General features: G+C 36.9%; 1 protein-coding gene across 2 annotated transcripts in view; it reads left to right on the top strand.

Moving 5' to 3' along the window:
• KIAA0825 (KIAA0825 ortholog) overlaps positions 1-21,878 on the top strand; it is a 254,964-nt gene that overhangs the window by 50,711 nt on the left and 182,375 nt on the right. The window contains exon 6 of one of the 2 annotated variants that reach the window (XM_074569791.1): positions 1,290-1,959. In XM_074569791.1, the coding sequence (XP_074425892.1) occupies positions 1,290-1,959 (670 nt within the window). Of the gene's footprint in view, positions 1-1,289; positions 2,068-21,878 lie in introns of those variants that run through there. The other variant, XM_074569792.1, reaches the window with a different exon arrangement.

Genomic DNA, 21,878 nt, shown 5'->3' with positions numbered 1-21,878 from the left:
AAAGAGCTACCCTTATATGATAAGCATGTTCTCCAATGCTTTTCTCTGCTGGAGAGAAGTGATAGGAGGTGGGGGGGCGGGCAAGGGAGAGGGCTTCTAGATCCTGATTTACCTAAGGCTTGCCTACTTGTGTTCTGAAACCCAGAAGGTCAAGAGTACCACCGATTTCACTCAGTTTTCTCGTGACTGTGATGGTGAAATCTGTAGTCAGCTCTAGTTCAGCTGGAGGATTGGGAGCAGGTCTTTACAAATAGAAGTTGATGGGCCTAGGACTTGGCCAAAGCTAGCCTGCAGTAGGAAAATGTGGAGGTTGCGGGAAATGGGATTATGACAGGGAGGTTTTTTTCTCTGCAAGAGGAGGGAGATTTTGGTGTCCAGTGACCATGGGACTTTGGGGTGGTCTTCTGCTCATATGTTGAACATGCCTTGTCCATCTAAATGATTTGTCTCATACACAGTAAGGAAAGCTGCAGAGTGCTGTTTAATTTTGTGTCGTTATGGGCCAAGTAGAAAGCACTGAGCTGTGTGTGACAAGAGGACCTGCTATTTGCTGCATGGCCTCTTGAACGTGAAGCAGCTCTCAGGTCAGAGATCCTGGCCCTGGACCAAGAGAGAGCTCTTCAGGCTCAGAGGAAGTAGGAACACCACATCCATCCATGTGGTTTCACCTGCTTTGTTAACTGGCTTCCTTCTTCTCCAGCCCATACGGCTGAGGTGTGTTTAGAGGTCACTGCGTTGTCAATGTATCAGTCTGCGTCTCGGTTTGAGAGGATACACAGCTTCTTATTCTTCTGCCCTGTGTGATATACATCTGTTCAATTCTTAACAAGTTTTCAATTTTAGTTCTTTTAGGGGGGCCTGGGAAGATTATGAGTAAAACCTGTCCTTATCTGCATAAATCTTGAGTAATTTTTCATACCATCTTCTTTCAAAGATGTGTGTGTGTGCCTAGAACAAACAGGCTGCCAAGGCTTACCTAATGAACTTTCCAAAGCTTTCCTTTGAATTGTGGGTTAGAATTGGTTGATAAAAGAGGTTGAGGAAGTAAGCAAGATGGGAAGAAGAATGTGAGTTATTGGAAGCAGGTAGACAAGGAGACGGATTGGTGTGTAAACCCATGGGAAAACAGGCTTTCTTATTTCTGTTGTTTATGTAGCAATTTGAGACTCTTATTTGCTGGCAAGATAATTAGCATTGGAAACAATTGGTACTCTAACACAAAGCTGTTCATTTTATGAACCAGAGTTAACAAAACATTTCTAAAATACTGTCTGATTTACCTTTGTTAGCAAAGCTTGCTGAAGAATGAGCAAAATCAAGAAGAAATGATACTTCACTTCCTTCTGGATCTCTCTAGTCAATGTGGTGTCTCATTTCCCTGTACTCCAAGTGGGACGTCTTTTGAGTTAACATCTTCCCTTCATGCCATTGAAGATGATTCAGCTATGGATGTGAAATCTCTCTGGGATGATGTAAGATTGCATCTTCGGCGATTTTTAGTGAATAGACTGCAAAGTCAAGAAGAAACAAAAGCTAATACTTTACAACAACAAATGGAGTTTAAAACTCAGTGCATACAGCAACTTTTGTTTCTTTATCCTGAATCAGAAGTCTTAACGAAGTATCAAAATATGCAGAATAAACTGGTTAGCGATCTCCTACAGAACTGTGTTTTGTCTAGTTGTGGTGAAACAAACTTTGATAAGGTGGTTCATGGTTACCAAAGTTCCATACCCACATTGTGCACAATGATAAAAGAGGATTTGTATATACTAAGTGGAACTATTGATCCTTCTTCATCGTTGAAGTTTATTAATGAAACTTACCTGGATACCATCACTGAAGAAATTACAGTTCTTCTCGAAAGACTTTGTGAGCTGCAGTTCAAAGAAAATGCTCTACATGTGGTTAAGACAAACAAGATTTCAAAGAAGCATAGAGGAACAGTTCATGCTGTGGGTTAGTAGACTTATTTTATGCTCATTGTAGTTAGATATTATTTTAATTATACTACTTTTTTTCAATATACTTGGTTATTTCCTATGAAGAGAGAGGCCTGAGGTTATTAATTACAGCTTTATGTTTTAACCACATTACTGCAGTTGAATTATAGACTGTTTCAGAATTGTGAGGAAAAAAGGTTTAAAGTTAGGGAGAGTATCTTATGCTTATGTATAGAGAAACCCCATTATAATTCACTGGATAACATTGTCATGTCATAGTCATTTTTTTCAGCCTAATTTATTCTAAATACTGAAATATATAATAGAATAAGAACTGTTTAATCCAGATTTTTAAAAAAATGCAAACTCTTTAGTCTTCTACTCCCATTTTTTCTGAATTTTCAGAAGTTTAAAGGAGATTATAGGAAAGTCGGTACAATAATGTGGCCATGAAATAAACACAAATTCGTACACCAGAGCTGACCCAAAAGATTACTGTGCAGTTTCTAATTCTAAAAAAAAACCAAAAAACAAACAAACAACAAACAAACAAACAAAAAACCAAACCAAAACAAAACCATGTTTAAGTTTTCTAGTCTTGTGAAAGTACAGTAAGTTAGAGTTAATGCTACCTGGTCATTTCTTCTTCTTCTAAAGAATTTAAGGCAGAAAAGGAACCTGTCATCAATGTGCTATTTTCTGTACTTTCTTTTTACAGTTGGTGGGTCTGACATGCTAATTTCCAAAGGGAGGAATCAGAGCTCTAGAAAAAAGATACAGAATGGAAACTTTCATAACATGATTGCATGATTGTATGTAATTGCTTTTTCGATGCAGAGTTTTGAGCACTCCTCTGTGCAAGAGCTGTTTGTTTAACACCTAGCCTTCCATAAAGGTGAAGCAGTTTGCAGACAGAAAATATTAAAAGTTTAGAATCATGTGAAAAATCCAGAGACAGAAGATGATCTAGATGATCTCTGGTTATAGACTGTAGCCAAACAATAAAGCCAAACAATAGCGAAATCAGCAAGCTAGAAGAAAATAAGGGATCAGAGTTTTGATGTTACATAGGATATTTTTTTTTTTTTTAATTTTGTGGGTATGTTATCGCTTATTATGTGGTATTATTAATCAACTCAAGCAAAATCTGTACTTGTATCCTTACCAAAACAATTACTATTGAATAGTTCATTGTATGTGAGCTCGTATGTGAGGAGTCTTTTCTGGAAAGTGATTTCTCAATGTTTGAATATACTACATTTGTACCACACTAAGTCAGAAAAAGGCACTTTTCCTTTGGAATTGAAGTGTTCACAGGGAAGTTCACACTGAAATAACTGTTATGGAAAAAAATCTACAGACTAACTATTTTGAGGGGTTTAAAATGGTAGACAAATTCTTAGTGTCAAGTGGCTTTTCCTGCTTGGAACTCTTACCGATTTCTCATACCTTTGCTGCCCTCCCACAGTTGAGAGTGGAAGTCTGTATTTATACATAGGTTAAGCCAAAAAACAGCTTTAATAGGTTGCCTTGACAGTGATACCCAGTGTTCTGAGTATCAAAAAAACTGCATGCTGGAGTATGGAGGGAAGGGGAGAAAGGGAAGGAGATTTTTTGTTAGCTGAAAGACAGTTATACCAATGTGTTTCTTATTTTTTGATGCATGTTGCCTCTGCCCTCTGGGAACCACCAAACCAGCTCATTTCAGAACAGGAAAATAATTTAATCTAGGGCATTCAATTGGGACTGTTGTCCCAGAGGTGAAAAAAGGGTTTGTGTTTACTTAGTCCACCCTCCGGGAAATGTGGGGTTTGGTTTAGTTTTTTTATTGGCTTTTTTTTTGTTTCCATAAGAACTGATGTAATTGATCCTACTATATAGGAGATGAAAAAATAACAGAAAATAATGAAACAATGCTAGAACATCAGAAAACTTTATATGGATGACCTACTTCTGTCAGGAAAATATAGGTAGTCTATAACAAGCTTTAACAGAGTTATAAATCTTTAAAATATTTCATATATAACAATCTATTTGTGAAGTAAGGAATTAACATTTTTGTTTTCATATTGTATTAGAACAGTTATTTGTCAAGTACTGTAATGAGATTGTATCTGTTTACCAGGATTGAGGATGAGCGTGGTTTGAGAGAGAAACTGGCAAAATGGTATGTGAAAAGAGTCAAATTCTTTGTAACTTGGCATCTTTGATTGACAACTCTAGTGGAGGCAGGTGGTTTTATGTTATAACTTGATCCTGTTCCAAGTTAAATCAGTGACTCCTAATACCTTTAACAATGCAGTATCCAGTGATTAGTATTTGGGCTATGTTATTGTAATAGGTTTTTATCTAGCATGGGTCGTAATTTCTCTGTGTACTCTCAGCATATCATCGATGTTTCCAATCTGCTAAAATAATACTGAGGAATGTTTCCCAACCCTCTCCCCCCTCAAATATTTTTTGATGGAATGATGGAATTTTCTATGGTGTTATTTCAGCCTTTCTATCATATTAATGATATTCCTTCAAAAGTTTATGTAATGTTACAGTATTTAAAAAAATACTAAAACCATTATGTATCTGTTAACATACTTGGCATGGAAAGAATCATGCAGACAGCTGGTTTTCAGTTTATCTCTCATGATTTTTTCCTTCAATTTCCAATGTGATATTTCTCAGAAATTATTTGCAGTAAGTCTATTAAATGTGGATTGTGCTTTTACCTTTTGAACCTCTTGGGTGTTCCTTTGTTTACTAAAATGTTAAGCTAGTTTAATCAGGCATTACTAACCTATCATAATCTCTCATCTCTTTTAGATGAAGCAACAGCTACTCTTACAAGCGATAAGGCATCAGCCAAAGAAACTTAAAAACCATGAAATTATACACATTTTATGTATTAGTGAAAGATTTTCTTTGGCTTTATTTATATAATATTTTACATATATGCAGAGAGAGTGTAAATACATGTGTAGAGTAGTTAGCCTAGTTCTTAGTTTCCGATGGTTAAACCCAAATAGAGATTAGAGCTTTGAGTTTTATTTTTTGTGGCATATTCAGATTCATTGGCTTAATATTTCCATTTAGTCACAAACTTGCCAGACACCCTTAAATAAGGTCTCAAATCTAATGGTATTTGCCAATAAAATATATTTTTTGTATATTTATTTAATTAATAACTTTTAAAATCTTAAATTACATTTGCTTTTAAAATCTGAGGCAATACGCAGTGTGCTTATCAGATTCAGTAGTTGATTATTTTTAAGAAAATATTATTGCATGGTGGAGGTAAACTGAAGTGATGCAGATTTTACTAAATACATTTTTAGCTAAAAAGTAATTAAATCACGTTCACTGATGTGCTCTAATATTTATATTTTACACTTTTCCCCCAGTATACCATCCTCTTACTTAACGTGTCCAGGAGGCTTCCTTTCTCATTTCTTTCTCCAGAATATGACCAGCTTCCATTCTATTCTAAAGATATATTCAAGATTTAAATTATTATATTTTAGTTTATTATCTTAATATTCATGAGTTCCTAAGGAATATACTGTGTTTGTGAAACACCTAATATGAATGTAGCATATATCTAAACTTGAATAGAAGGTCTCAGTATTGTTTAGAGGAGCTGCAGTTGTGCAGTGGAGTTGAGAGCAAGAAGAGAAACAGACTTTGGAGTAATTTATTGAAGTTAAGGTAACTTTGGGACATTAAATAAAAGTACTTGGTAAAGAAAGTCTATTTTGAGGTCAGTCATCCTTCCTATTCCCAACAATTTGCTGTCCAGCTAACCTGAAATACGAGTTTTGGGTTTTGCACATTTGACTTAAATTTGATTTCTCCTCTACATTCATGTGCACATGGCTTTATTTCCCCTCGTTTATCATTTCCTCCCTTTGAAATAAAGAACATTAGTTTCAGACTTGCTTTTATCCTTCCATTTAATTTAAATTCAGTCGGTTTGTGATGTCTTGAGCCACTATTATTGCCTACAACCAATCTTCCATGATCTTTGTCTTATCTACCAAAAATATGCCTAAAATAGCATTGATACCTGCTGGTTTAGTGACTGTGTGATGAAAAAAACATTTATTCATGTCTGGGCATAATTAGGACTCAATAACTTTAGTATAATTTATTCTCTCATTTATATCTGGAAATTAAAGAATTCCAGAGTTGGTTTCGTGTAATTAATATTTATATCTTTGCACCTTTTTTTGAGATTTCTGTCCCTATAGCAGATAATTTACGGTGTTTATGTTGTAGTTGCAATTGCTTTGCCATCATGTTTTCTTATCTGCAGTCCATTGTTGAAATATGGCTTCGTAGAAATATTCGGAGGAAGGGGAAAGTCTCTCAGTCACTTGGCTTATTACTGCTCTTTCCTAGAAAGCCCTGTTGCATCTTTCTGAAGTGCTGGTAAGGCATGCTAATGTAAAATAGCCCATATGGATTATAATATCCAGTATCACATCCTGCCTCTACAGTTTGAGTTCATTATGTTGCCCAGATCGTTGCATTACTAGAAGCAAGTTTTTAGTTGCTAAGGGGCCAACAGTGGAAATATAAAATTTTAAAATTAATTGTGGAAGTTTATTTAAAGGGTTTTTTTCATTAATTTAAGCTTTAAAATATTCGAAGCCCTACCTACCTATTGTAGTGACTTTTAGACTTCATTAACTCAAAAATTAAGGAGCGATAACAGAAACTGTAACTTCACCCTCCTTGCTTCCTTGCATGTCCCTCTCTTTTTTCTTACTCCAGCAGGCCCACAATAACCCGCTCGTCCCTTCTGATGGAGATGCTGGTTTTGTTTCTGTTTCTGCATGGCAGCAGACGCTGACGTGCGTCCATTTCTGACTGCTTGGCATCCCCTTCTCTCCTGTATTTCTGCTCGCTTTGTCGCTTTGCAGAGTGCCTGGTAACATAGCTTTTATAGGAACGGGGCTTTAGGGGCCCGTATAAAGCAAGATACAGAGCAGTTGCTGGAAATAATGATACCTGTATGCAAATGGGCTTTGCAACTACAGACTCCTTGAGCTGCACTGCGCACGGTGATGTATGGCACAGTCTTCCCCCATATCTTACACAGGTGGAGTGGAAAATCCTACAGTTTCCATCCATGAAAGATGGGCAAGTAATAACATGTGTCAAGTAAAACCACAGCACTTCTCTCTTATGCATATAAAGCCTTCACAGAAAACATGAGGACATCAGCGAAAATGACATGGGTACTACATACGGATTGAGTAAAAATGCAGATGTCGTCATTAGATTTTTTACTTTATAAATACCAGAGATTCCTAATTTTGTATTATGAGCCAGTCAATATTGAGATACCCAATAGGTTTAATTGTCACCTGTTTAAAGAATGGAGCAAACAATGTCGGTTGGAATTTATAATAGGAAGTCAAAATTGAAAACCAGTGGACGTACAGATATGATGCAGATTTCTGCAGTTGTCTTTGTTCCTTGGGAAGCCTATGAAATTTTGACAGCCAAAACAAGATCCTATTACTCAGGGGAAACAAAATAAATGTCTTTGCATTTAATATAGGAAATAATGTGTTTCATAGCCTCTTTGTCACATATTATTTATTTCTTATCCTTGCAAGTATTGTATTTGATTTCTACTGCACAATTATATTAAATGAAAATATGAGTAGTACTGAGGAGAAAATAAAACCATCTGTTTGAACATACAGAGTTGAAGTTTTAATAAAAAAGAGGTGCTCTTTTAAAGGCCATATGAACATAATACCCTACGACCACAAATGTGTTTCTAGTGGGAGAATGACATTTTCGTAAAGATTACAAAAGCATTAAGCTTGTTACTTTTTAAGCTTATAGTAGGGGGTAAGATAACAGTATCTAAGTTACTGAAATGTCAATTGAACTGACAGAATTTCAAAGCTGGTAGCATGCCTGAATACCTTCCCTCTTTTTAGAGCAGTTGCTTGAAATTACTTATTAAGCCCATAGTATGAAGGCGGGCAGTGAAATATCATTATTGACTCTTTGTCATATTGAAAAGATGCCTATTCCAGAATTTTATTAACATGTTGTTTATTTAATAAGATAAGTAAATACTAACTTTACTTTTCAAATTATTGATATATTTTTAAACTTGAAATTCTTTATGTTCTTTTGGGTTATATTTTTTTAGATTGTTGTGCCCTAATGAAGTTCTTCCACTTCATCTTTTCCAACAGGAACTCAAATCTGTTTTATGATTTCTGTAGAGGTTGAAAGGGGCATAATTCCATTCTTGGTATTTTTTTTTCTTTCAAAATGTCCACAATTAGCAAACACCAACTAATTATCTTCTTTTTTGCTCTCTCAGCACACCTGCGAGTTCTTCCTCAGCGTGAAGACAGCATTTAACTCACTATGCCCTCTAATTATTGCATTCTCCTCCCAAGTTTAAAAGATGAAAGTGATTTACTCTCCACTCTGATATTTTGTGAGTGGTCAGAGGTCAATTTGAGATTTATATACTGTAGTATTCTGTTTAATAATAAAAAGTGACAAATTCTGAGAGAGAATTACTAAGCTAGGCTCTCTTTTACTTCAGAATATAGGCCTGTATGAAGGAAAGTGTGTAGAACTATGGCAGATAAGAGAAGACTTCAAAAATGTCTTTTAAAGAGGCTCCTGCAGTATTGATTGAAAAGGAAGTCGTTACAGGACTCTTTTCAATATATGCATCTACCATCATGTAATCACAAGTTAATTAGGTGGTCCTGGCTGTGATTATTGTCAAGACAGAGAAACCTCTTCTTTTAAAAAATGTGTATTCAGAGAGTAAATTTAACTTTAAAATGGCAAAATATTTTTTTTTTTTTTGCAAAACAAGCTATTGTGATTAAAATAATGTGTATTTAAATGGGGGGTGTGTCACATCTACGGGATAGATGTTACATGCCAAGTTCCAACATGAATTTTCTTTTCACTGGCCTTAGACTTCGAAATCTTTTTAAAAACCCTACATCTTCAATCAAGGAGCTGCTGTATCTGCTGAGTTTTTGAAAAACAAAGCTTTCAATCATTTTATGATATTTTTCACTACATTTGCTGAATATAGCAAGACCACGGAGATATTCCTGTCTGTCTGATCTAGAGAGAATAAGGGTGGTTATAATGCAGTCCAACTTCTTCGTTAGAAATTCAGCAGTTAGTGCTCTGGAGATTTTTAGTTCCCATAATCATTGTGGACTGTCTGGAATTGAATCAGTTACTGGTTTCAGACCTTCAAGAAGATCTTCCTTTTCCTCAGTAGCTTCATGCACTGATCATCCTCTGGCTAAGATCCAATTCTTTGTATTTAAGTACAAGGGACAGTGTACTGATTTGCTGTTCATGTGCTAGGAAAGTCCAGCAATTTCTGTAACACAGAAATTAGGTGTTCTGTTACACGCAGCACTATCAGCTCGTCTATAAGGAGGTGTTTCAAGAGCGTAGTCCCAGCTCAGTGAGTAGAAACCTGTATGTGTAAGTCCCTGCTGACATATGATTAAGCCTTCAGTTTTATTCTGGCCTTCCTACAAAATATTTGTTAAAAGGTTAAGAATTTCCAAACTTACTTTTCCAGAAGTTTTTAAACAGCAGTGTATACCGTTTTTCCTGTATGCCTAGGCTTATTTCTGACTTCTACGTTCCTTGTAAAAGTAATCATGAGAACTTTGTGGTGACTTTGACTAACTAGGGTTTTGAAATATAAAGAGGTAGGAAGCAGAAATATGAGTATTGACTCCAGCTTTATAAGTATTTTTTGAGTGTTTTCTCTTATTAGAACAAAAGCTGTCACTATCTGCCTCTGTTATGTCTTCGAAATTCCAAGGAGTAAGAGAAGCAAAAGTGACAGAAGCACTTTAATCTATTATTTAAGAAAATACATAATATCATGTGTAGACTACACAAAGGAATGATGAACACATGATAGAAATTCCTGATTGGTTGAAAGTTCCTAACAATCTAATTTTAATAGAGTGGGTCTGATGTAATGAACCAATCTGTGAGACACCCAACCATTCCACTGTGAATGTAAATGCGGAGGATAGGAACAAAGCTAGCAGACATTTTTATATTTGCAGACATTAAAGAAATTGCAGTCAGATTAAAATAAATAAGTTAATTACTGTGTTTTCAAATACAAATTACAACTGTTTTTTTTATCAGCCAAGTGTTTTAAATGGTTTACAGGGAAACATGCATGTCCTATCAAAGTTAGAATCCATGAGAAAGTTTAACAGAACTGGCAGTACTTAATTTCTCCTTCAGCAAAGAATGAGGAATAAGATCAACTTCTTAGAGTTCTTCAAGGACTCCCCTATTTCAAAATAGGTGCTATCTCCAGTTTGCTACAGGCTCCCTGAGTCTTTTTGATTTCTTCAAACACTCTGCTTTGGTTCTGTGCATGTGTGGGAAGACTTCAGGGAATGCGATGACTCCTTCAGCCCACAGTCTAGGCAAGAAAATTCAAAAAATGTGTGTGGAACCAGTTTCTGTCATTGGTAAGGCCAGAATACGGTTTCGGTTCTACTGAGAAATATTACATTTTGTCATAGGGTAATTCTTACAGTTTTCTAAAGAGGACTGTTTGCTTATAGTCACTACTTCAGAAGAAAATGTCAATTATAAAACAGCACCTAAAAAACCCACCATAACTGCTATAATCAACTGCAAATAGAGTCTATCTACAAGTTTTATGACCATTTTAATTAAAGGGAAGTTTAAAGAATGCCCGCTATTTCATTACTATGATAATTATCAGAAAATGTTTGCATACCAGCTGCTAAATTCCTTAAATGGACCCATCATTAATTAGTTTTAATTCAGAGACTCATTAATTTGTTTATATTTGAATTCTTTAAAATGTCATTGTCTACCAGAAATTGCAGTCTATAATCAGAATGTTTTGTAATTTATTAGAGGATATGTGTGTTTGAAAAAGAAGGAGCAGGTCGAGCCTCTGGTTTCAGAGCCAGCTGAGATAGGTATCCGTGTATAAGGGAGCTTTATTAAACATTATTACAGGGCACTTCATCCTCAGAGCACTTGAGAAAGTCTCTGTAATTTGTTCAGCAGAGTTGTAAAGTAGCTGTGTGCTGTCAAGGAGTCAGATTGGTGAGATGATTTGCTCAAGATCACTACATAAATTTGGTGTCAGAGCACGATCAGATGTTCTTGCTCTCCCGCCTGCGTTTCCGGCACTGGTCTATCCTTTCATCAGCTGGTCGGTGAACATGATTTCGAGCAAAGACTTAACTTTGACAGACCTGTACACTCAGTGTTAACAAAGGACTTAAGCATTTGGTAGCAAACACCTAGCAAGCTCATATGGAATCAACCTTCATGATGAGGTGAAAACCCATCTCATTTAACTGGGAAGACATTATGGAGCAGATTTGATTAAAATTTCATGTATAGTGCATCTCTTTCAAAAGATTAGTGTAGTCTTCACTGAGGTTGTTTAATAGCTGGCGGTGACATATCTCTCTCTATGACAGACACACTCGCTTGATTAAATATATGCAAATTTATACATGCTTACCATGTTTATACATAAGTTGAGATCCCTTACTTCACTGCGTTTTTTTGACACATGCACAGTATGGATGTATAGTATAAGTACTGACAAAACTCACAAGTTAATGGTGATGTCTAATAAGAAAACGTTTGCTATCTTTAGGTCTGTGGGCATTTTTTTTTTTTAAAGGGACAAAAATAAGCCGACATGTAGTCTGTTTGCGTAAGCTGCTGTGTCAGATTCTCCTGGCACTCCTGGGTTTCGCTAGAACTCACAGGGAGCTGCAAAGCAAGACAGGTGTTTAAGAAACCTTAAACACTCGGATAACAGTTTGCATCCATGCGGTTTCCTTTGCTGCGCTGATAGTTCTTTATGGGTCTGTCAGTTTCAATCAGCGGAGAGCACGTGTGATCAGTATATCTGATAAACTTGTCAATGCCTTCTTAAAGCAGGATTCCCCAACCTATTCTATTCGGCTCTCCTCCCCCCTTCCCTTTTTCATCATTTCAAGTAGAATCTTGATAAGACAGAGATATGTCACAGGCAGCTGTGTATAGCTAGCTCAGGCTACAACTAATTTGTGCAGGAAAAAATTAAATCAGGAGGTAAATTATTTCATGATTGCTCATTCCCAACAGAGTTGGGCATCATTCTGAAGAAAATATCAAATAATTGGTTTCAGGCCATGTCAGACACATGCAATTCCCTTCACTAATGGCTATGTGAGGTAGCACTGGGCCTCAGGGGTCACCGAAGAACTGAAAATAGCTTAGTGCCAGGCACAGCAATAGAGAGACAGAGCACATAGGAAATGAAGTGGCAATAAGTGCAATCTATAGGGGAAATGTGCTTCACTTGGAGTTTAATATATTGGCTTAGAATCTGGCAGTAAGCCATGCAACAATTGTTTACCTTTTTGTCAGCATCTGCATCTGTTCTGTTTTGTAAACGGCACTTAACTTTCAGTCAGTAAATGCTGTAATCAATAACAACTGTTAAGGGATTTCCTTTCTTTTTTTCATATTCCATAACAAATGCACGCAACAAACAATGTTTGCCTTAGATTAACAAGGAACAGACATTAACAGGGTCAAAGGGATTTGGTTGGGAACATTTTATAGCTTCTTGGGTTTACAGTAATTGTATCTGTGTGATTTGAATGTATCTTGTAACCTATCCAAATTAAACTGTTAAAAAAATGCTAGCATGCAGTAATGAAGATGATTTTTTATAATTATCTTAAGTACTGTGTATAGAAAACTGCTGGCACTGTTTGTAATAATTTAGTTCTGTGTAATATTGTGTATTACATCTGCTATGCAGAAATATTAAGTTGACTCTTACAGTATGAGGAAATTAGTGATTATATCCAGCAATACTAATTATTTAAACCTAGCAGTTACATTAAAAAACATACACTAACATGCAGTTTGAGAAAGCTGTGAGCAGATGTCCATAAAAATTGAATATATCATTACTAAACGCAAGTGAAAGAATAATACAGTTTATATACAAGACCTGTTTAGGAGATAGTGTGCAGATGAATGCTGTCATAAATGCAAGATTGTTATAATAGTTATAGCATCACTTAAAAGTTAATATCGCTGAGAGCTGAGGAACACATTATTGTTAATGGAATTTATGTATGTAACTCCCTGCGCACTGCTTTGAAAATTTACCCCTTGAAATATCCCTATACACAGTGACTATCAGCAGCTGAGTTCTGTTGCTTTATTAGGCTATTTCTTTTTGGATTTTAACAAAATGTTAGTTCCATTTATGAAAAGGCTTTATTATTTCTACACAGGTTGTAGTTAGATTTTAAGTTTAATATTACACTTTTTTGATTTTCTTCCTCACATAGCTTTATTGGATGAAATCCCTGACAACCCTTTCTTGTGTCCCTTGTAGAACAATATTGTAGATCTATCTTATATGAAATTAAGCCTTATAAATGGGGGCAGGGGAATGATATTTAATGTATTGGGAAGGTATTTTATAGTAAAATTGATTAAAAGGGTTTTAAACCCTTGGTTCCTGCTGAGGGAGAAATCCCCACTGTAATCACTGAAGAAGACAGTCATCAGGTTGCTTTCCAAGGATTCCATCATGGGTCTCAGAAGCAGTTTAGCCATGTGGCTCTGTACACTGAGTAGGAAGGCTAATTAATCTGAGAGCAATGTTGTCGTAGTGTAGCTATTCTTGAACATCCACAGCCAGCTCACCTATGATGCAGGGATTTCTGCGCCACACTTTACTGTGTCACATCCCTGGATGGGTTGAAATGATCAGAGTTAGCCGTTCAATTTTTTGTCATGTTGTGAATGCCAAATCGCTTAAAACATACAAGGTGTCACACTCATTAAGGAAAAAAAAAAAGAAAAAGAAAGAAAAAAAATGACAAAAGTTATGTTAAAGTTATGGGATTCATTCATATGCATATTTTCTTATGCCTTTTGAGATTTTAAATGCTTCCAGACTATAACCAAGGAAACTGGAAACACTTTATTTAATGGTTTCAAGAGCTACAGCTTTGAGGAAAGTACCACTTTTGAAACTTGGTATAAAATCACAAGTTAGCAGGTGTACACAGGTCATTTAGATCTACCACAGCCTTATTTCTCATGCTGCTTCATTTTTAGAGATGAAGGCAAATCTTTTTATGTGGTAAGATAAAGACAGGTATCTTGCTACTGAATTTAAGCATTTAGGAGAAGCTCCGGTACTATGATCAAGTGCTTTTATTGAATGTGTGTCTTTCACTCTATGCAGCTTGAAAAATGCTTTAATTAACTTATTATCTGGCTTAGAATTCACACGGACACTTCTCAGCTTTATCACTGGTTAAGTGAAATTCTCTAATACCATCTTTTTTTATTCCTAAGAGCTCTCAAGTGGTCACATTATTTTGCAGAAAATATCTTTATATACAAATACGTAAGAGAAGACTGAGATTCAGTGTTCAAGACATATTGCATCCACACTGAATTTAACCTTGACGTTTGAATGACATGCTGATTTTTTGTTAGAATTAATATTGAGTAGAATTAGCTCTACAATGTATTTAATTTATCTTACTAGAAGATGAGGTATTAATTTAACTGTTAGTATTGCAAAGTTCTCCCTGATTTCACTAGTAATCCCTGTGTGTCTTTTTACAGTATTGATACTGTCTGTTTCATTAGGCTATATATGCCAATATGTATATATATTCTATATAGTCATTTTTTTAGTTGTTGATGTAGAAAGAAGTGGAAAAGACTTAGAGAAGGACAAGAAGATGACAAAAAATGTAGAACAGCTTCCATATAAGGAGAAATGAGCAAGCTACAATACTTCAGTTTGAAAACAAGATTAAGATGGCAGGATACAACAGATGTCTATAAAATGAAGGGAGTCGTTATGAAAATAAACAGGTATCAGTAGTTGACTGATTCGTAAAACTAGTTGGCATCAGGTGAAGCTAGGAGATGAAATACTCAAGCAAACAAAATGATTTATCTGTTAACCCAGAGTGCAGGTAAAGTGTGGAACTTCTTTCCACAAAGTGGTATGTATGGTAAAAATTTATGTGGGGTGAAAGGGTAACTGGATAAATTGATGAAATGGAAACCTGCTACAGATTATGAATATGTGCCACATCTGCCTGTGGAAGCTGCCCAACTGCAAGTGGTCAAGAGCTAGGTAAGATCTGAGAAAAAAATATTATATGTGGTTTCCTTGTTATATTATTATTTAGTCTTCCTCTTTCAGTCACTGTGCAAGCCCAGGATACTGGGATAAAAGGCTCTGTAGCTGAACCCAGTATAGCTACTCTTACAATATTATGCTCTTATGTTTGTGATATATAGAGACTCTCATTTCTTAGACACTCTTGTTTGAGGCGCTTGAAATTTTTCAACTTACATATATTTTGCACTAACATTTCTTATAATTAGTATAAGTGAAAATCATTTTCTATTGCTCTCTGTTCTCAGGATTTTATATTAAAAACTTCACTAAAGTTAACATTTACTTGTTTGGAGTATTGTGTTTTTCATACTCCAAGAAAAGTGTTGTCTCATGCATTTTTATTTTTTATTGGTAGAAAGAGTGGTTTGCTAGCTAGTTAAGTTAAAATTGTTTTCAGTGTAGCATTTCAAGCCTAAGATATAAGAATAAAAATAATTTAAGGCAGCGTGCTTATTTGCAGTTTAGAAGTTCTGAGGCCTTAGAATGCTATCAAAAGTCTAAATGAATAACTTTCTGAATTTTGTGTGTGCATGTGTAACTTCATCTGGACAAAAACAAATGCCATGTTTTCTGTTTTCTAGTTAATCTTTTTCATAAGTGTATCACTAAACCTCATCATTGAAAATTATGATGAGAGTGATTTCATTTTGTAGGGTTTGTTTGCACTACATGCTCATCTTAGAGTATCAGCATCTGAATCTAAGTATTTACTGTTAACCAAATGTCATCATTTGTGCAATGAAACAGCAAAACCCTATGTATGTTAGCGATTCTTGACTGTTTCAGCAGAAATTTGTTTGTGTTGCCTATGCTCTTTCTTACTAGGTTGTTTCATAATCTTTTCTGTATAGCTTCTCCAATTGTAGAATTTCCTTGTCTGAGGAGGGAGGGAGAAAGGCAAGAAATTTTGGGATGACCATTACAAGAATTTCAGGTTTTGAGTGATTCAGCAAATTAGCATAGGGGAAGAGGACCCATAACCTCGGTTACAGCTGATCTTCTGTTCTAAATTACACAACAGCTGAGTAAACTCGTTTGGGTTTAGAACATTTGAAAATGCAACTGAAGAGTTTTTCTGTGTGGATGGTAGAACTGTTTGGGCTTAAATTTACCTAAGAACCTGGATTAATTGTATATTAAAGAGTGCAAGACCCATGAATTTTATGTTAAGATGTTAAAACCCCTTTACAAGAATTTTGAGAACTAAATTAGTATTTAGGTTGCATAATAGTCAAGGATAGAACAGAAGCTTAGAATGTTTTTAAAGGCTGTATAAAAAATGTAGATCAAACTTGATTTGTGCTTCATTATTGATGTATGGTTATTGTAACTTAATACTAGCTTAATTTGGAGGATGTGGGACCTGGATTATTTTGCTTGTTTCATGTATTTTTACATTTTTTTACTACCAGGCCTTTTTTTTTGTTTTTCACCAATTAATAGCTTTGTATTATTTATGGTTTTTTCATTGATGCCTTTACTCGGGGCCTCTCCTCAGGTATGTGATATCTACAATGGCCGTATTTCATCGTTAGACTTGCTAGCATTTGAAGCATTCCTGTTGCTTTGGAAAGGACTAAGCATTCGTCGCTTTTTTGATGGCATGAGGCTTATCCAAGATCTGAATAGAAACTTGAGATCTAGTGTAGTCCATCTCTAACCCGTAGTTTAGCGGGGTTGTTGATCAGCTGGGTCAGAGTCCTCATTCCTACTAATCGTATCCATCTGTCCACGTACAACCAGCCACATGGTCTCTGGAAAGATGGACTGCTTCATTCTTCAACGAGTGGCATGTCCTTCAGATCTTAGGAAAATTTCTTCAGCTTCAGTCCATTCTGCTAAAGTGAAAGCCCAAACTTGAAAATAAGTGCCCCCAGTTTCTCTGACACTGTATGACTGCATCAGCCGCCTTGGCACCAGCGTAGTCAGGCAAACCTTGCACAATTTAATAGACATTCAGTATTAGTTTTACCTGAGGCTTCTTTTTTCTATAAGCAAAGCTCTCTAAGAGTCACCTTGTTGGGGCTGGCAGACTCCTGCTGCCTGTCATTTGGTGGTTGGGGTGGTAAATCAGTGTGCCAGAGGAAATGAAGTACCCTTTATGCTCCCTTTGCCTCTATGTCATTGGAAGTCAAGAGTATAGATTTTCTAAACGTAGGGATGTTAAGAGGATGGAAGTTTTGAGCTTATTCCTTTGCTTCCTTCCAGATTTGTATAGTGAACCATCAAGATTTATTTACTTGCTACAAATAAACGCAGTGCAGCTTCAAGTTAATTCAAGTAAACTCTCTGTCTTTTCCACCTCTTCTCTGCCCTGCCCTCCAGAAAAGGACCACAGTCTTGACAGCATAAGCCTAAAATACTTTCTCTTCTTTCCTTTTAGCAAAATAATTGTGCTGTCCTTGGTGAAGCTGAAAGACAGTTTTCCAGAAATGACGTGTTCTTCCATGGTTTTAGTCTGGAAACTGAAGCTCCTTAAGGGCTATGCAACAAAGGCCTGTGTGCACTAATGGGCCTTAATGGCCCTGACCAGCCTCTTCTGAGGCCTCCACCACAGCCTGCCCAAGAGACCTCTTTCAGCTGAGGCCTGGGTTTTCAGCCCCTGCCTGAGCTACATAGGCATTTTGATGTTCATCTCCACCAGAGCCATGTCTGTGACTGGCCATGGATCCCATTGATTCAGACTTCCTGGATTGACCTTGAACCTGCCTTCTTACCATGGTCCTGCCTAATGATCACTGAACTGTGTCTGACTCTTGGTTACCCTCACCAGACCTCATCCTGACTCCAAGCTGTGAATTAACTTCCTGAGTCGACCTCAGATTTTTGTGTCATCACCATGAACTTGGCTGATGATCTGGACCCTTTGTTGAAACCTGACTATCATCTCTGGGTCTGCCCTTCTTGCCTTGCATAGGTACTGTGGAACAGGCCCCTGAATGGCAAGGAACCTGTCCTGATGGCCATATTATCATGCTCTACTCTCTGTCCGTCAGGCAGCAGACGGCCTTTGGTGCTCCCTGACACTGTGCTTGGCTGGGATCTTTTTTGTTGTACCTAAAGATAGCTCATTGTACTGGCTTAGGATTTTTCTGCTGTCAGATTCAGCCTCCACAGCAGTTCAGAAATCATCAGTATAGGCAATGGTTTTGTACAGCAGTATTTTTGTGATTCTTGTTCTAAACAGAAGGAAGCTATGAGGCTATGCTCAAGAGCTCAGAAGCTTTTCTTACACCTCTGTATTTGTTTAGCTCCTGACCTCACCGCTATTTAGAGCAATATTTGCAAAATTGGCTCATTAGCACATTGACAATGGTTGTATGATCCACGTCCCCTCTCTGCAGCCTCTGTAACAGCCTTTCTGTCCCTTTTCAGAAATTATTCTCACAAAGTTGTGCTTTAACAGGAGTTCAACATCTCCTGTTGTTAGGAGACACTACAGAGGTCCTGTTGATATATGCCTCTAGCTGAAGATTCTGCTGCAGCTATTTCCTTGTACAAGTACGACATGAATTAAACTCAGACATGCAGAAAATATTAAGTTTAGAGGAATGGTAGTAGAAAACTGCAGGTGGTTCAGGAAGGAAGTTGGTTTGTATCATGTAACTTGCCATATGCTTCCTTCTATTCTGCAATTAGAGTGGAATGCCATTGCTAACTGTGATTGGAGGCCGGCTGGGATCAGCTTCATGTGCTTCTGGTCACCCCGTGTGTGGTCCTTTGCGAATTGGGTGGAGTGCTGTCAACAGCTTTAGACCATTTTCATCACAGAGGGATGTCTCTCTTTCCATGTGATGTCACCTGGGTAAATGAGTTATGTGAGTTCTCTGACCTAACATCATAAGTCATGATCCATTCAGTAACTTTTTCAGAGTAATGATACACTACTCCGTGAGCGGGGCTGATTTTCCTCCAGACAGGTTCATGACACTGAGACTTGGTTGAATGTGTATCACAGGGAATCCTCATCTCTGTTTCACATCCGTCCACATGGAGGCCTATACTCTTCATGACAATCTTCTACATGACATAGACCTGTTTCCACATTTTCTGTATGTCATCGCATGGCTGCTTACCTGTTTGCTGTTACACAGTTCTTAAATGTTTCCATCCTGTGGTTCTCCAATCAGATCAATGACTGAGGAGAAATGCCTTTTCCTTCGCCTCTGCTAACAAACATGGACTGTGTTGTGCTCATTCAAGCAGCCTGGTCAGTGGTCTTCAAAGTTGTATGATGCCATCAGTATTCTGAAACCTGACAGTCTGCAATTTATGTAAGATCTTTAAATCAGACTTTGCATACTCAGGTTTATGCACACCATTTGGTCGTCAGGCCAATGAGTTATTATTTCTATAAGACAATAAAACTGCAGACATGGAAATGACCATGTGTGAAAGGAAATTCACTTCAGGAGGTTCCCCCTGTCCCTGTCCAGTTCTTTCAAGTTGCTGTGGATGAGCTAAGCAGAATTGAGGTTCAAGCTAACTTCTTTTTAAGGTTGGACTATCCAGTAACATGGTTTTGTTAACCAAACCCATGGTTTTGTCCGTCTTCTGCAGCTGTAGAGACGGCACTCTTCAGTAAGACCCATGGTTTCTGTATGAGTACAAGGAGATGGAACAGTGTGTTGCAGAGATAGTTCTGGATAAATCAGGTGGGTGGGTCAAAGATTACCACCCTGAGTCAGGAGCCTCAAAAACTGTGAGCTGCGCAGAATAACACATAACTTTATGTGACCTATGGAAGTCAGCAGTGGAGATCTGGTAATGGACCAGCACTTGTCCTTTCAAATACCTCTTGCATTATTACCATCAATTCTGGATGATGGCCAGGCTCAGTGCTACATCAGTATGATTTGTGCTGGTTGCTGATGTGAAGATATGTGGCTTGACCCATCCCTAGTGTTGTAACAAAAAACTTGTGTAGATGATGTGTGAATCTTTATCACATCCAGATCTTTGCTATATGTTCATGTCAAATGTAAGTCACATCACATTTTCTTTATCACAACAAAGCCTAATAATGGACAAAAGAAGATTGAAGAATGGGTTACCTATAGTACATGGAGCTCTTTATAAATACCATATAGGTATTTGGTTGGTTGGTTGTTTTTCTCCTTCCAGAGAAGTCTTAGGGTCTGGGTTGTGTGATGCGTCCCATATTAAGGATTCTCTGTCGTACAGCTACCCTGCTTTCCCTAGCGTGAGCAATTCTGAGAGAATAAAACTTATTACGTGGTGGTCTCATCTTTCCTTTCTGTTTTCTAATGCTTTTCTCTTGACCATCTTCTGGTCACAGAAGTTTGCACATCACTTTATATGATGAATTGGATCACCATGTTCTCACTGCGTATAGTTTACAGGTTTCTCATGAGTTCTAAATCTCACCGATTCAAGGGATTTTAACTTCATGCTTCAGGCTTTCATGAGTGCACTTAAACCACTGTTCTCTTACCTCCTTTCCTCTTGACTGTGAGGGCTGGCTGCTTATCAGATAGCAGTGCATATGTTTGTGCCTCTGTTGTGCCCCTGTGCTTACCTCCATTTATTTCTTAATTTTGTACCAAAGTTTCATGTCAGCCATGAAATTACCCAGCATCCTTCCCTACCTTCAACCATCTAGAATTTTGCCTGTGCTTCACAACCTAAAAGTCCAAAGGGCTTTTCTAGATGTTTGTACAACATATGTAGTATTAAATAGCAAGCTTTTGCTCTGATGATTGTATAGCGTGTTCATTTGCTTATAGTATAGTATGCTTTGTCACATATTAAAGTGTTCTCTCAACTTCTTGATGACATGAAAAAAGAGGGATCTTTGAACTTAATATCTTCATCTTCCAGCTGAAATATACTTTGAATGGTCTTTGAAAGTAAAAACAAAAGTTTTGAATTTTCTGAGTTTGGTAATACATTCTAAAATTAATATTACTGTGGTATATCTTTGGCTTCTATGTCCACTTCCTTTCAGTCTAATGAGGACAATATCACTTGGGGCAATCAAACAATTGGGAGGATTCTTCGTTCCTGAAGAGGGGGGGCAGGAGCACCACAAGGTTTTCAAATTGTAGGAGACAGAACTAATGTTCCGTTGATTTTTTGTGATGTGATTTGTGGTTCTTACTTCTTGGATCTGTTATTTCTGGCTGTCTGCAGACTCAGGCAGTCGTTTCATGTCAGTTAAACTCAGTGTATATTATCTAGTTTTTCAGGTAAAGGAGAAAAATTCTCTGAATAGCAGAATGTCTTTTTTTGGAAGTTTAAGACTTAAAATTGGAAATCCAGTAATACAGATATTATTTACTTGTTATTCAGAGAGGAAAGGCACTAGCAGAGGCAATTATGCATAACACTTTCTGTTGCCATTCTTAGAAATGCAAGGGACTAGCATGAATACATCTGTTTGGAACTTTGGGGAAATTCAGATGTGGATGCAAAACTAGCAGTTCAATCTCTAAGGCTGCAAAACTGGAATAGCAAATTAGGGAATTTGTATTCAGAGCTCAGCTCTGCTACTTAGATCTATGTCTGTTTAAAAGTGATTTGTGAGTACCTAAAAAAAATATCTAGGAACTTTGTGGAAAAAGGGAGGTACTGAGTACTTAAAAATTGCAAAGGTAAGAGAGATCTGACACATAAAAGTACATTTCAATCAATTTCTATTTGTTTTCGTC

Source organism: Larus michahellis, chromosome Z, assembly GCF_964199755.1.
Source record: "Larus michahellis chromosome Z, bLarMic1.1, whole genome shotgun sequence".
NCBI lineage: Eukaryota > Metazoa > Chordata > Aves > Charadriiformes > Laridae > Larus > Larus michahellis.
This window is presented reverse-complemented; position numbering and strand designations above follow the sequence as displayed.